Here is a 14,767-nt window from a genome sequence, read left to right as displayed (position 1 = left end):
GCAAAACAAGGTAAACACCTTGCTCAAGGCCACTACTACAGTAATACCAGGGTGTCTTCCAGTGGATCATTCAAAACTGCAACTTTCCCTTTACAAGTCAGATCTATGTCCTCTTAAGCAAGACCTTTCAACTAGTCATGCATGACTATGTACCCTATGTTGGTGCTCTTTGTTGTAGGACTGGAATTCTAAACCTACCCTCACACCTCACCTGATACATTTACAGTAATTGCAGTCTGAAGTGACTTCCAATGAACTCTATATGTAGTCTTATTAGCCCACACCTTATTCACCAAGGTGATTTACACTGCTAGCTACACTACTTACAATGGGTCACTCATCCATGCATCAGTGGAACACTCTCTGTCACTCACAAACTACGGGGAACCTGAACAGCATGTCTTTGGACTGTGGGAGGAAACTCAAACTGAGGCAGGAAGAACGTGCAAACTCTGCACAGACAGAACGGGGACCCATCTCCTACCACCCAGGTGCTGTGAGACAGCAGTGCTGCTCGCTGTGCCACTGCCGTACCACATGAAAATGAGCTTAAAGTTTACACCTCCAGACCTCTCCCAAATTAGTCAATGAACCAATCAAGACAGATTTTCCTGAGAGCACTTTACACTTCTCAGGCTCCTTTTATAAGCTATCCATTTGTCTAATGTCTGCAAAATTTGTCTGTTTTTCCCAAGTGTTATATAATTTAATACGATGAATTTAAGAAAATCACTCTTAGTCAACTACAGTAAATAAAATGCTGCTTTAAAGGCATAGTTCATGTGTTCCTGAATTTTTGTCATTTTTGTGACAACTAAAGCCAATGAGGATATTATACTTCCCCTTAAAGGAAAGCTGTTGCCCCCTAGCATTCGCTATCACAGGTCTGTTTTCGATTGAACAGGAAATGCACAAAACAGGAAATGCCTGAACAACTGACGCTGGAAAGCACAGCGGGAGGCCCGAGTGCCAGCATCCCGGACGCCTTTCTTAACCACTTTTTTGCCAGTGTCACTTTGTATCGCATCTAACATACAGCCAGTTAGCATAGTGGTCATCTGGTTACTCCCATATGACAGGGTTAACAGTGCTTTTCAGTTTTTACTGCACTTCTGTGATGAACAACAGAGATAATTATGAAAACATATGCAGACTGTTTATCATGATTCTTCAGCACTACCATTTCCTTTAGACTTTTTTTTGGATAGCCCTCCACCGGGAATTTCGTATCCTCCTTTCGATCCTATCTACATTTCTGAAAGTAATTTAGGATGCCGTCAAACTAAACAAACCATTTTAAAAACCATTTTGAGTGTGTATTATATGGCGGGTGAGGATTTATCTTTATTTACACGTGCGGCACGTCAGTGAAGGGGAAATTGTGCATAGGGCATGAATGCTCTCTTGCATTTGTGCCATTCTGTGCTCTTGGTGCGGGGCGTCGAGACTTCAGGGTCTGGGGTTGTGTTTCCTCAGGCTCTCCGGTCCGGCGTCCGTCTGGAACTCCCGAGTCAGTTTCCCCCACTGTTTGGGAAGACGGGGTTAAGTAGGGCCGATTATTTCCAACAGGTGGGGTAAAATCACTACTCCTCACCATCCGTCTCTCCCCTAGCTTGGGCGTGCCACAATTAGTGAAATAGGAAACCCTGCTGTATCACATAATATGACACATACAGTGAGGGGAATCTTTCTGGGAAATCATTAGCCTTGGAGAGAAGGGCAGTCTGATGATAGTTAAGATGTCACTTTTGGAAGCATTTTGAAATGTGTAGTCTGTCACACCCACGTGGAGCTAATGTCACATTCTTTTCTCTTATCAAACTGAACTAACTGTATATTTAGCTTTCCTGGAAAACTACCAAATCCTTTTTCCTTCCAAAGGCTATGAATGACAAGTTCCAAGGGAGAAATCAGTTAAATGTACGTGCATGTGAAATATTCTGAAGCCATTATTAGCAAACAAACTAACCAATGTCACTATGTTTCAAGGAATGAACTAAAGAGTTCATAGGAATCAGCAATCTATGTGTTACTGTAGCATATTGTAGTTTTTAATTGTTTGTTTGGCTGAATGATGATGTTTAGTGATTTATAGGTCTTATACAAATGCAGATTCCTTGAGTGACTCTCCTGATTAAGTAAATGTCCTTATGTAATTCAAATCCTGCTGTTTACTGAAGGCGGCTAGACTGCCTTTTTTTCTTGTGGGAAAGTACGCAATTGTTGACTGAGGAAAACGCTCATTGTTTCATCTGGAATTGTGATCAGAAATGTAGACCAAACAAAATAAATAAAATAAACCATACAGCTGGATGTGTAGCTTTTGTTTACAACAGAAGTCAAAGGAAACTTGGTTGGGGGTCAACCAGGCAGACAATGCTATTCTCTGCTCTGTTTCTGGACCCCAGATGCATTCAAAAGGAGAAGTGCAAACAAACAGCATGGACTCTGTTTCTCCAGTACAGGTGTCTGAACCACATATTTTTCCTTTTTTAAGAAACCAGAAGTTACAGCCCAAAACCTCTGTATTCACCCTCTTATAGCTCATTATATCTTTTGTGTGTATCAGGTAAAGTCCTTTAAGGACTTTCGAAACTTATTTTATACATGTCACAACCAAATATATAGCAAATGCTCTTTTGCTAGAAATATTGCTTTTTCAAGTCAGCATGGGTGAATTCTGCACTGGTTAACATTATTTTACAAAAAATGTTTATATGTAAATGATTACACATTTTGTCTCTGACAAGCTGTCTGAAAAGATATGCATAAGTTTACGATTAAATAAAACTACATTTACATTTATATTTATTCGTTTAGCAGACGTTTTTCTCCAAAGCGATGGACATCTCAAAGAACATACAATTTACATTGTAGGATGAGAGACATAGATGCAGACGTGTGATTCTTAAGTGCAGTTTGTTTCTTTCCACCATATCAATAAATATTCATCACACGAGTTGCTGCATTAAACTTTATCAAAAAAAAATCTGTAAGCCTTTCCTGTTAATGAAAGGAAGGAAGTGACAGAAATGAAGAATGACAGTGCAGCTTTTTTCTTTCAGATAACTTCTTTAAAATGAATTGGGCAACATCACACATGATAAAAAAGATGCTACAGGTTCAGCCGGCTCCTGCTGTATGCCAGGCCTGGGGTTTGAGCCCTGGTTGGGGTGCCTTGCTATGGACTGGTGTCCCATTCTGGGTGTGTCCCCTCCCCCTTCAGCCTTGCTCCCCGTGTTGCTGGGTTAGGCTCGGGACAAGCGGTTGTTGTCGATGGATTCTGAATAACAGAGGGATTTATGTCATGAAAATGCTCATTGAGATATAAAGAAACATTCTACATTAAATCAATTACCAAGCCACATCAAGAAGAAACCTTTTTTCCGTGATGTTTTGCTTTGATAATTTGTGTGACATTTCCTTTGTCATTTTATTGCCATAAAAATATGAATAAAAATCAGAATCTGATTTATTTGGTCAAGTACTCACACACATATGAGGAATTTTGATTCAGTTCCCAATGATCAATAGTATAGAGAATCCAAAAAAAAAAAAAACACAACAAACTTATACACACATATAAAAACACATACATACAGGGATTCATTTTGGGGGGGAGGAATAAATAATGAGCAATGAGATAAATAATGAGGGAGGGATCAACTAGCTGTTCATGGAGCAGTGTGGGAAAAGAAACTGTTTCTGTATCTGGTTGTTTTGGCGCACAGTGATTCTGCCGGATGGGAGAAGTTCAAAAAAGCTGCGTCTTGGGTGAAAGGGCTCTGTCACAATTTTCCATGCCCATCTCCTGATTCTGGAGGAGTACAGGTCCTGGAGGCAGGGCAATCTAGAACCAATGTCTTTTTCTGCAGACCTGACTATATAGTGCAGCCTGTTCTTTTCTTGTTTGGTTGCTGATCCAAATCAGACTGTGATGGAGGAGCTGAGTACAGACTCAATGTCTGCTGTGTAGAACTGGGTCAGCAGCTTCTGTGGCAGGTTTGGCTTCATCAGCTGGTACAGGAAGTGCATCCTCTGCTGGGCCTTTTTTTGTGATGGATACCATGTTGCTTTTCTACTTTAGGTCCTAGGTTGGTGGATTCCTCCTGACATCCACTGTCATCTCCACTGTTTTCAATGTATTTAGCTCCAGATTGTTCTGACCGCACCAGAAGACCAGCTGTTCCACCTCCCATCTATACGCAGACTCATCACCATTTCTGATGAGTCCTACTAGGGTTGTGTTGTCTGCATATTTAAGGAGCTTGACAGAGGGGTCCCTTGAAGTACAGTTATTGGTCTAGAAGGAGAAGAGCAGTGGGGAGACCACACATCCCTGTTACACTGGAACTGGAAGAACGAGGAGGTTTCGAACACAGTTGCTACAGCACATCTGCTGAGCACATGTGAATATTTGGGGATGGTGGCGTTCATTGTACATGCAGTGAGTGAGTCACCTGTGGTGTGAGTCACTCTACTCCGGGAATAACACAGTAAAAGGTTGGAAGTTCTTCCTGATGAACTCACTTTGATTTATTACTTCTACACATTGACCACAATTTGGAAGAAATTAGTCAACAGATACTAAAACTGGTAATAGTTAGGAGACATACTGTATCTGTATTTCTTTGAATGTGACATTTTTTAACATTGTCTTTGAAGGAAAGTTTTATTGTTTTTTTTAAACAAAGTTGTTTTTATTCACCATTTAAAATGATTATGATAAAGGAGGTAGACGTGTTCAACAAAAGTTAATAAAGTTTGTAAGATCATTTGGATAAAGCACTTATATAACACTACCACTACTACTACTACTACTACTACTATCCAATTCAATTCAATTCAATTTATTTTTATAGAGCGCTCTTCTCATGCAGTGACACAGAGCACTTTAACACAGGCATAAGGCAAGAAAAACAGATACAAACAAAGAAGACAGTTGACTAATGGTTACTATAATAAAGTACTTTTATAGAGCTATAAGTATGCCTACTGGCCACCAGGGAGAGGAACAAAAAATCCCAACTGAAGGTTAAGGGAGAAAAAAACCTCTGGGGATCCACCGGCCAGTGGTTGCACACCCTCCTGGGCATTCGAGATAAGTAACAACTGTAAGGCAGTTTAACAAGTAATAATGATATTGCTGCTAAATGGTATCTTGGATCCCCAGCTCAGCATGGAACGTTTCATTTGTCATGGCAGATGGACATCATCCTCTGTCAGCATGGGATTCTTCTGTCACCACTGGTCAGCCTCCTCAGGTCTTATGTAGCGAGGTAGTGCTCAACAAGAAGAAAGAACAGAGTTAGTAATATGTTACTTGAGTTAATTTATTATGCATTTTTATGAAGGTGGTAAAAAAAACAACCAAGGCAAGTGCAATTACATTTCAAGGTGGAATGCCTGAGTGAACATATAAGTCTTTAGTCGGGATTTGAAAACAGAAACAGACGGGGCATTTCTGACAGTAACTGGTAGACGATTCCATAGTTTAGGTGCTCTATAACTGAAAGCGCAACCTCCTACTGAGGTCTTATTGATCACAGGTACTTTAAGGTAACCTGCATCCAATGAACGAAGACATCATCCTGGGATATAAGAATCAATAATCTCACAAAGGTAAGCCGGAGCAATGCCATGTATTGCCTTATAGGTCAAAAGTAGGATTTTATAATCAACTCTTAATGCGACCGGGAGCCAATGCAATGATTTAAGTACTGGTGTTATATGGTCATACTTCCTAGTTCTAGTGACAATTCTCGCAACAGCATTTTGCACCAACTGTAGCCTGGATACAGTCTGGTATAGACAACCTGAAAATAAAGCATTACAGTAATCCAGCCCGCTTGAAACAAAAGCCTGAACCGGTTTCTCAGCATCCCGTCTAGATGGGAATCGCTGCAATTTAGCTATGTTTCTTAACTGAAGTAAGCATGACTTGGTCAAAGCATTTGCATGAGATACAAATGACAGCTTTCCATCCAGCAGGACACCCAAATCCTTGACACAATCTATACACTTGAAGCTAATATCATTTGTTGTAAAAATTGGTGTGATTATTTCGAGAGTTTTGGCATCACCACCCACCACAAGTACCTCTGTTTTACTGACATTTAGAGATAAAAAATTTTTACTCATCCATAATTTTATACTGGTAAAACAATTAGCTAACGACTGCACATGTGATGGATCATCAGGCTTAAATGATACATATAGCTGTGTGCCATCAGCATACGAATGGAAATTCACATTGTGTTTGCGAATAATGTCACCCAATGGTAACATATAGAGTGAGAACAGTAATGGCCTCAACACAGGGCCCTGTGGCATACCATACTGAACCGTAGTTGAGATGGAGGGGGTGCAGTCATCAGATTCAGTACAAATTGTTCACGGTTAGCTAGATACGATTCAAACCACTTCAGAACGATACCTCTTAGTCCAACCAGGTTTCCAAGTCTACTCAGTAGGACACTATAGTCTACAGTATCGAATGCAGCACTCAAGTCCAGTAACATAAGAATAGAGATCTGACGAGCATCAGAAAAGATGAGAATATCATTAACAACACATGTGAGCACCGTTTCAGTGCTGTGACCAGTGTGGATAACCAGACTGAAATTTTTCAAATATATTGTGATGATTAAAATATTTTACAATTTGGAGAGCTATGATTTTTTCTAGAATTTTGGATAAAAATAGTAGATTGGAGATAGGTCTATAATTACATGGGTTATTACAATCCAGATCCGATTTCTTTAGTAGGGGTCTAATAACAGCGATTTTAAAAGCTTTTGAAACACAGCCATTAAGTAATGATTATTAACAATATTGACAAAAGGTTCTGCAAGCCCGGAAACTGGGGCTTTCGGTAATTTAGTGGGGATTGGGTCTAAAGGACAAGTTGTACCTTTCATGGTAATTTCCTCTACAGTTATTATGTTGAAGCTACTGAGATGGTGTGGACACTAGCTAAGATCGAACTAGAGAGCACTATGGATTTGTGGATATTCTCTAATTTATTATTGAAAAACGACATAAATTCATCATTAGTAATGGTAGCAGAAATACATTGTTTATCTTTGTGTTTACCAGTTAAGTAAGCGATGGTATTAAACAGGAAGCGAGGGTTCTTCTGATTTACATCAATTAACTTTGTGTAGTATTCGGATCTGGCATGAAAAAGAGCTTTCTTATATTTTTTTAGACAATCGGACCTGCCTACATAATAAACGTTTAGTTTAGTTGAACGCCATTTTAATATTAACATGATTATGAACATCTACGTCATAGGTTATGATGAGATCGAGCGTATGGTTACGGGAATGAGTAGGATCGTTAACAACTTGAGTAAAACCGATGGAGTTTAAGGGAGACGTAAAACTATTAGCGAGAGTATCCGATGACACGTCTATATGAATATGGAAATCACCCATCAGGATTATTTTGTCATGATTAATGACTAAATTGGTTATGAAGTTGCTAAATTCCTCGAGAAAAGAAGAGTACAGTCCAGAGGTGGACGGCATTAGCAGAATTGTATCGGACTCACCAAGCCAGGTTTCGGTAAGAAAGAATAGATCGGACTTGTAACTTAATATTAAGTTGTTTACTAGGACAGCTTTACTTGTTAGTGAACGAATATTTAAAAGAGATCATTTTATACTGCAGTTTGGCTTCGGTGGTAAGTTGAGAACATTGTTTTGATGTATTTTAGGTTTTTGGTGCAAGCGCTCCTATCACTAAGTCTAATTAAATGCTGTGGCCTTATAATAGTTTGTATGTTTTGGCTGCACTTAATGCTTTTATTTAAAGTTTTGAGGCCCACACTGGACACGGTACAAGAAACCCCATCACATGAGAAACGACCACTGGTATCTGAACGAGTAACAGACCCATCAATACACACAGCTGCTAAAGGAGATGACCCATGGATGAGTCAGTCCTGCAGCTTGCAGGCCAAGTTCTGAGACAGAACAAACGAACCCCTACTACTACTACTACTACTACTAATAATAATAATAATAAGAATAAGTAAATAGTTCTGCAAGGCAATCCATGGTGTAGCCCTTGTTGCCTTGAGCCCAGAGTGATTGATTGAGTATATGGCTGTGACATCTGAACACACACCGGAATAATGTTGTGTTTTTTAAGCTCATTAAATGGAACATGTTTTGTCTGCCACTAAATGATATCATAAAAGTGTTTTCATGCACATGGGTCTACGGCAACAGATGTGTGAGAACATCAGCTCCGGCTTCTTCCGGACAAACATGCTGCTGTCCTGTTCCAAGATAAGCAGCCCTCATGTTGTGTGAGTTTGTCTGCACCAACAGGGAGTTTGATCCTTCAGGGGAAACGGCGGAGGCGAGCAACTTATCAGCGGCCGGCCGCACGCCCCCGGTTACATGCTTCTGAGCCAGGCCCCCACTTCGACTTGCGTCAGAGCCGCACTTCGAGGTGACCTGTTGGAGCAGCCTGCTGACAGAGAATAAATCCAAACACAAGCAGGAATCTGAATGGAACACATCACTGTCACGTAATGGACATGGTGAGCATGTGTAAATGAACTGCACCATGCTGTGTTTTTTTATTGTCTGGAATATTGTACTTGTTTGGATGTTGCCCTAAATATCAGCCAGAACACAAAGTGTCAGGGAAAAAAGCTGTAGTAAACCCTGCACTCAAAGGCAACACGACCAAGTTAGAGATGTAAGCAATAACATCTACTTGACACTTTTCTTCAGAGCAATTTCTAATTATTTACCCATTTGTACAACTGGGCAATTTTACTGGAGTAATTTAGGGTAAGTATCTTACTCAAAGGTACTACAGCTGGGATTCAAACCTGCAGCTCTTGGGTTCAAAGGCAGTGGCTCTAAACCACAGCACTTTCAGCAGCCCCCAAAGGGAACAATGCAGCAATGTGTGTGTGTGTGTGTGTGTGCGTGTGTGTGTGTGTGCTATGCACTATGGAATGCATTTAACACTAGAAAGCCAGTGTAAAAATATAGCACTTTGTAACTTATGCAGTTCATCATGTCAGAGAAACTGCACTGGCACTATATCTTTTTACACTACTGACACTTTTCTCCAAAGCAGCTTACAATGATTTATCCCTTTATACAGCTGGGTATTAGGGCATAGTGGTGCAGTGGGTTTGGCTGGGACCTGCCCTTAGGGCGCCTTGTGCTGCACCAGTATCCCCAGTGGGTTGTGTCCCCTCCCCCTCCAGCCTTGCGCCCTGGGTTGGGCTCTGGTTTGCCGCAACACCGCTTGGGACAAGCGGTTTCAGACAGTGTGTGTGTACAGCTGGGTAATTTTCCTGGGGCAATTTAGGCTACTACAGCCAGAGATGGGGATCAAACCTCCAACCTTTAGATCCAAAGGTAGCAACTCTAACCACAACACAACCAGCTGTATGACAGAAAACACATGCAAAGAAAGCACCTTATCCTTGTTTGCATACACCATTATTAATATTCCTTTTTTCTTTAATATGTTTTTTTGTTGTTGTTTTGGAACACTTCATTCCTTGTTCTCTTGCCTAAGGGAGAGGAATAGGAGGATGGATGTTGGATCAAGTACAGACAGGCTCCAGACCATCATTTATCGGATTGTGTTGACTGGGTCTGGAAAGCCTGCTCACTGCGGTCGGAACATGACTGTTCCGGTGCCAAAAGGGCGTTAGCTATACTGTGTACTTGTTACACACGGCATTCCATAGCCATAACCTGTCCCGCGTACCGTACAAAAAGCAGGAAGAAGTGGAGTGTTTTTATGTATACGTTTGGTTGCGTCTAGACGCTGTATGACGAATACGATTTTGTCACCTTCACGTAACTCAATGTGAAAAACTGAAAATTAAAATGACGAAGCAAAAACCGTGCAACAACGGACATAAACGGTGTTCCGAACATAGACCCCGGTCCCAGCAACCGCTTCTCAGACTTGTAGCGTACACACACGGGCTCAGCGGTAGTTAGTACGAAGGGGTCACGGTAAGTTTAGCCTGCCCACACACTCTGGAATGCGTCAGGAAACATGGTCCTGTGACAACAAGTCTGGCTTATCTCTCCCAGTCAGACAGCTCCATCTTCGACAGACGTGCGGCTGTCTGTCATGGACTTCCCTTATCCTCTTAAGGACACGAAACAGAAACCAACAAACTGAAGTTATTTCTGGTAAAAACAGCGTGTAGTTACGGTAAAGTTCAAGACTGGAGTACAGAGAACACTGTCAAACAGCCCAACGGTCACACATTCTACACTGACTCAGAATTTCGCGGAAAGGCGAAAGCACGAAAATATATGGATTGTTTTAGAATAGGGGGTGCGGTAGCGCTGTGGGTTGGTCCGCAGTCCTGCTCTCCGGTGGGTCTGGGGTTCGAGTCCCGCTTGGGGTGCCTTGCGACGGACTGGCGTCCCGTCCTGGGTGTGTCCCCTCCCCCTCCGGCCTTGCGCCCTGTGTTGCCGGGTAGGCTCCGGTTCCCCGCGACCCCATATGGGACAAGCGGTTCTGAAAATGTGTGTGTGTGTGTGTTTTAGAATAATGTTTTTCAGAATTTATAGTATGGATTAAATAATATCTCTGAAATTCCAAGCACTGTAACACAGTAACTGCAAATCAAATGACAAAAGTTAGAAGCAGAACTGAAAATTACAAACAAGATTACAAAAAATGAGCACATCTACAATGAAATACAATAAATATCCCTTTTATGGATTAACTTAATGCACGAGATGCAATCGTTTACTGCTTAAGGGACCATTTTTCTACTTGTGACATGTTGTTCTCCAACGGATCAGAGGGTGAAAAGCTGACGCAACACAGAAGAATTCCCTTGGGCCTGGACCTGCCCACCACTCTCTTGGAGGACCGGTGCACCGTAGAGAAACAGGATATTGCTCAGTGTGTCTACTGCAGTGCGCGCGCACACACACACACACACACACACGCGCGGTTAATCTGTTAACTCTACCAGATAACCAAACAAAGTGGTCTCTAGCAGAAGCTCTACAGACATGGTGCTCTCACTGACAGCCCTTCATAACAAACAACTGTTCCTGATTTCATGACGCTGGAAAATTGATCGAACTTCACGGCAGAGGAAAAATGAAGAAGGCGCTGCTGTTATTCCTGCTATGTTTTCTATTGCTGGATACTTCACTCCAAGTTCAAGGTAAGGCCTTTGCTCAAAACAAATGCATACATTAACTTCGTCTTGTTGCTAGTGAATTAAAAATAACTCTCTGCTTATATTTTTATCCTTACGTACACTATTATAACAGTATCCCGCACTGGAAGTCTGTTTTCAATGATACGTACATAGACACTACAACAGCATTTTAAAATCGGTCATTACTGGAATGTCAAATGAATATTATTTCTCCTCACAACAAGCAAAGGTTTCTGTTACATCATTTTTAATTAATTATGTTCCACTCTGACCATGTGTTTATTGCTTGTTGTATCCATTACCTGTACAGCTAATTAATCTATGTTTTGATTGTCAGGGAATAAAACAGAATCTAACACTACTTTAATCAGGAGTTTCCGAGCTGGGCATAAAACAAATAATGGAACAAACAAATCAGAATACCCTTCCATTTTGGAGGAACTGGAAGAACTGGACAGCTGTGCAATGGACTACTTCACTGGAATTCTTAGCACTCGCCTCATTCCTGCCACCTATGCGATGGCTGTAGTTGTTGGGATACCGTCAAATGCATTAATTCTGGGAACCCTAATTGTCAAAGCCAAGACCTTCTCCACTGCCGTGCTCTACCTAAGCCTGGCAGTATCGGATCTCTTGGTTATGTTCACTCTGACGTTCAAAATTCATTACCATTTCAGTGGAAATAACTGGGTGTTTGGGGAGGCCTTCTGTCAAGTGGTTACGGCTTGTTTCTATGGCAACCTCTACTGTTCTATCCACATGCACATGTGCATCAGCATCAAACGCTACTTGGCCATCGTTCACCCGTTCAGGTACAAGAGCCTACCCAAGCACACGTGCACCATATGGAGCACTTTGGCAGTATGGGCTGTATTTTTGGTTGCCATGGTGCCAGAAGTGCTCATTCGCCAAAGTTACTTTCTCCCTCAGCTAGGAATTACAACCTGCCATGACGTCCTCCCTAAGGCAGAAGAATACTACACTCTCCTGCTCTACTACAAGATGGGAATCACTTGTTTAGGATTTTTCATACCTTTTATTGTCACAGTCATCTCCTACGTGTCTATTATCTACCATCTGAACAAGTCACACCATGACTGGATATACTACATCAAAATGAGCACCTTGGTGTTCATCATTTTCACTGTCTGCTTCACACCCAGCAATGTTCTCTACTTCGTTCACTCCATGAAGTTGTACACAAGCAGGGAGGAATACTTCTACATCTACTACAACGTGGCATTGTGTTTGTGCAGTCTGCATTGCTGCTTGGACCCTTTCCTTTTCTTCCTCATGTCAAGGACGACAGGGTCAAAGCTGTCTTACATTACCTTTAAAGGGAAGGCTATGAGTTTCTCTATCTAAAATTAAATCTACAAAAAAAATCTTAGCCATAAATTGCCAGAAAACACTAGAGAGAAAACAATCCTTGAAACGACAGACGAGCCCTTTTCTCCACAATGCCAGGGACCTAATCTGGACATAATGCACAGAGTGTATTTGGAAAGGACTCATTCTGAGGATACTGTCCTACACAGTACAAGGCCGAGATAAGCTCTTGTCAGCGGTCTCTTTCCTTGTTGTATTTCTCCCATTTTAAAATCAGTAAAGACTATTAATCAATCACACAGACACAATCAGATTGAAGATACTACTGAAGACAAGGCACCAGATATTTATGTACCTTGACTACATTGTTGAGACCGAAAGAAACCGTCCTCCTGGCTGCAAATTGCGGGGATGAGTAGTCAAGATACTTGCGCAAGTCAGCTCTTGTACAGTTCCACCCCTCAGAAAAAAAAAACCAAACTCAATGATCATGAGCAAAGAATTTGTGTCTTGTTATTGTGGCACTTGTAAGAGGAAAATAAAATCGCCACTTGGAAACAGCAATAAGAACATGGGAAAAACAGTGTGGGAGAATAAAAAAATCAGAATACGAGAAAAGTCGACCGACCATGAGGCCGAGAGAGCTCATCGGAAGGCCCGCACATGATGACAGTGGGCGTTCTCTGTTGGTCTCAACTGACTGGGGTCATAAGCACTTAAAGTAAATCTTGACTCATAGAAGAGCCAGATTTGAGGACAGAATGTACAGTTACAGTTTTACACTGAACTCTGCTTTGAGTCAGAGGGCTACATTTTTTATGCTGTGCTGCAGTTTTTCATTGAGTCATCACTGTTATTCACGTGTTGGAAAACAAGTTCAGTTTATGCTACAAACTTCAATTTTCTGTGTATTTTGCGAAAAGGAAAATATTCAAAGGAAGTTAAAAGTAAAAAAATGGAGAAGTAAAAAATAATAAACCAAAAGAGAAATTTGTGGTCCTTTTGATTCAAATGGACACCTCCTAGCTCCCATATTATTATAGTTTGCTGACTCAGGTCCGGGGGGGTAGGGGGTGGAGGGGGTTCGCTGGTGCAACAGGCTTCGCTGGGTCCAGTGTGTGTGTGTGTGTGTGTTGTGTGACTCAGGTAAACTGATGTACTGTACAAAACATTAACTATATTGCTTGATTTTACTATGTCCACACCCACCAAATGAATAGGTAGCTAAGCAACAAGTGCAGAATTCAATTACCAATTTTTTTTCACTTTTCTGAAGAAATTCCTATTTGTAATACAGCAAATGTAACTTGTGTTTAAACACAGGGTTGATGGGTGGCAGCAAAGAATAGGAGTGGAAAACCGAAGTGGAGATAATGAGGAAAGTTAAGGATGGCTAGAACAAGAGAAACATTCCATATATGCTTGTGTAATGAATTGTGACTATTTTGGAGTTAGTGTTTTTATATTCAGTAAATGTATACTAGTTTTAATTTCAATGTCCTGTAGTTCAAAGTTAATAAAATAATGAAAAGTTTTCAGTGTTTTTCCATTTATTGTATCCAAGGTTTTTGCAAAAGTTAAGCAGCGAACAAATCAAGGAATGTCTTATTTTTAAGCTTTCTATTGTGACTGTGGGGTAAACAACAAACAAACAAGAAAACAAAAACAAACAAAACTAATTATGAACAGCCCTTCAGTATCACTTGCGTTTGTCAGATGAGGAACCGGCATATTTATGAAAACAAAAGCTGTATACTCATGCATTTTGGAGTGAAAACATAGAACTTAACATAAAACATGTCATTCTAATTATAGTTATTTATTTGGCTCATGTCTTTGTTTAGGCATCACAATTGTTTGACTTACAGTTTTAGGATTGTACAATATAAAGCACGTATCAATTAAATTTCTGTTATACCAGCAATGATGATTCCTCTTTGAAAGATGACACGGCCAAGAACAAAAGCTTTCTTTATTTGGCAGACATTTCTCGAAACTGCCATGCTTGCTGACAATATAAAAGTTTAAACGTTGTATTCAGCCATACTTGATACTGCTGGCTTGACAGTTTTATGGAAGAAAGCATCGGCTCATATAACTGTCATACACTTAGTTTAAAAAAGTGATAGGTTGTTCATGTTACTTTTTGTTGCACCTTTATATGGAATTTATACTTCCGCAGCCATCACATCTATCTGTTTAGCTGACACATTTCTGCAAAGCAGCTTATAATGTTAAGCTACTTAGAGTTGCTCC

General features: G+C 40.8%; 1 protein-coding gene across 1 annotated transcript; it reads left to right on the top strand.

Moving 5' to 3' along the window:
* The first annotated feature begins 10,904 nt into the window (after positions 1 to 10,904).
* On the top strand, positions 10,905 to 13,966 carry f2rl2 (coagulation factor II (thrombin) receptor-like 2). The gene is made up of 2 exons (XM_018736712.2): positions 10,905 to 11,185; positions 11,520 to 13,966. Exons 1-2 carry the CDS (start codon positions 11,119 to 11,121, stop codon positions 12,545 to 12,547), a joined length of 1,095 nt encoding a protein of 364 aa, XP_018592228.1. The 5' UTR covers positions 10,905 to 11,118; the 3' UTR covers positions 12,548 to 13,966.
* The last annotated feature ends 801 nt before the right edge of the window (positions 13,967 to 14,767 follow it).

Source organism: Scleropages formosus, chromosome 6, assembly GCF_900964775.1.
Source record: "Scleropages formosus chromosome 6, fSclFor1.1, whole genome shotgun sequence".
NCBI classification, from domain to species: Eukaryota; Metazoa; Chordata; class Actinopteri; order Osteoglossiformes; family Osteoglossidae; genus Scleropages; species Scleropages formosus.
This window is presented reverse-complemented; position numbering and strand designations above follow the sequence as displayed.

Coding starts and splice junctions, on each gene's coding strand:
- f2rl2 (XM_018736712.2), top strand. CDS start 11,119: ATGAAGAAGGCGCTGCTGTTATTCCTGCTATGTTTTCTATTGCTGGAT. Junction 11,186..11,519: donor TACTTCACTCCAAGTTCAAG/GTAAGGCCTTTG, acceptor TTTGATTGTCAG/GGAATAAAACAGAATCTAAC.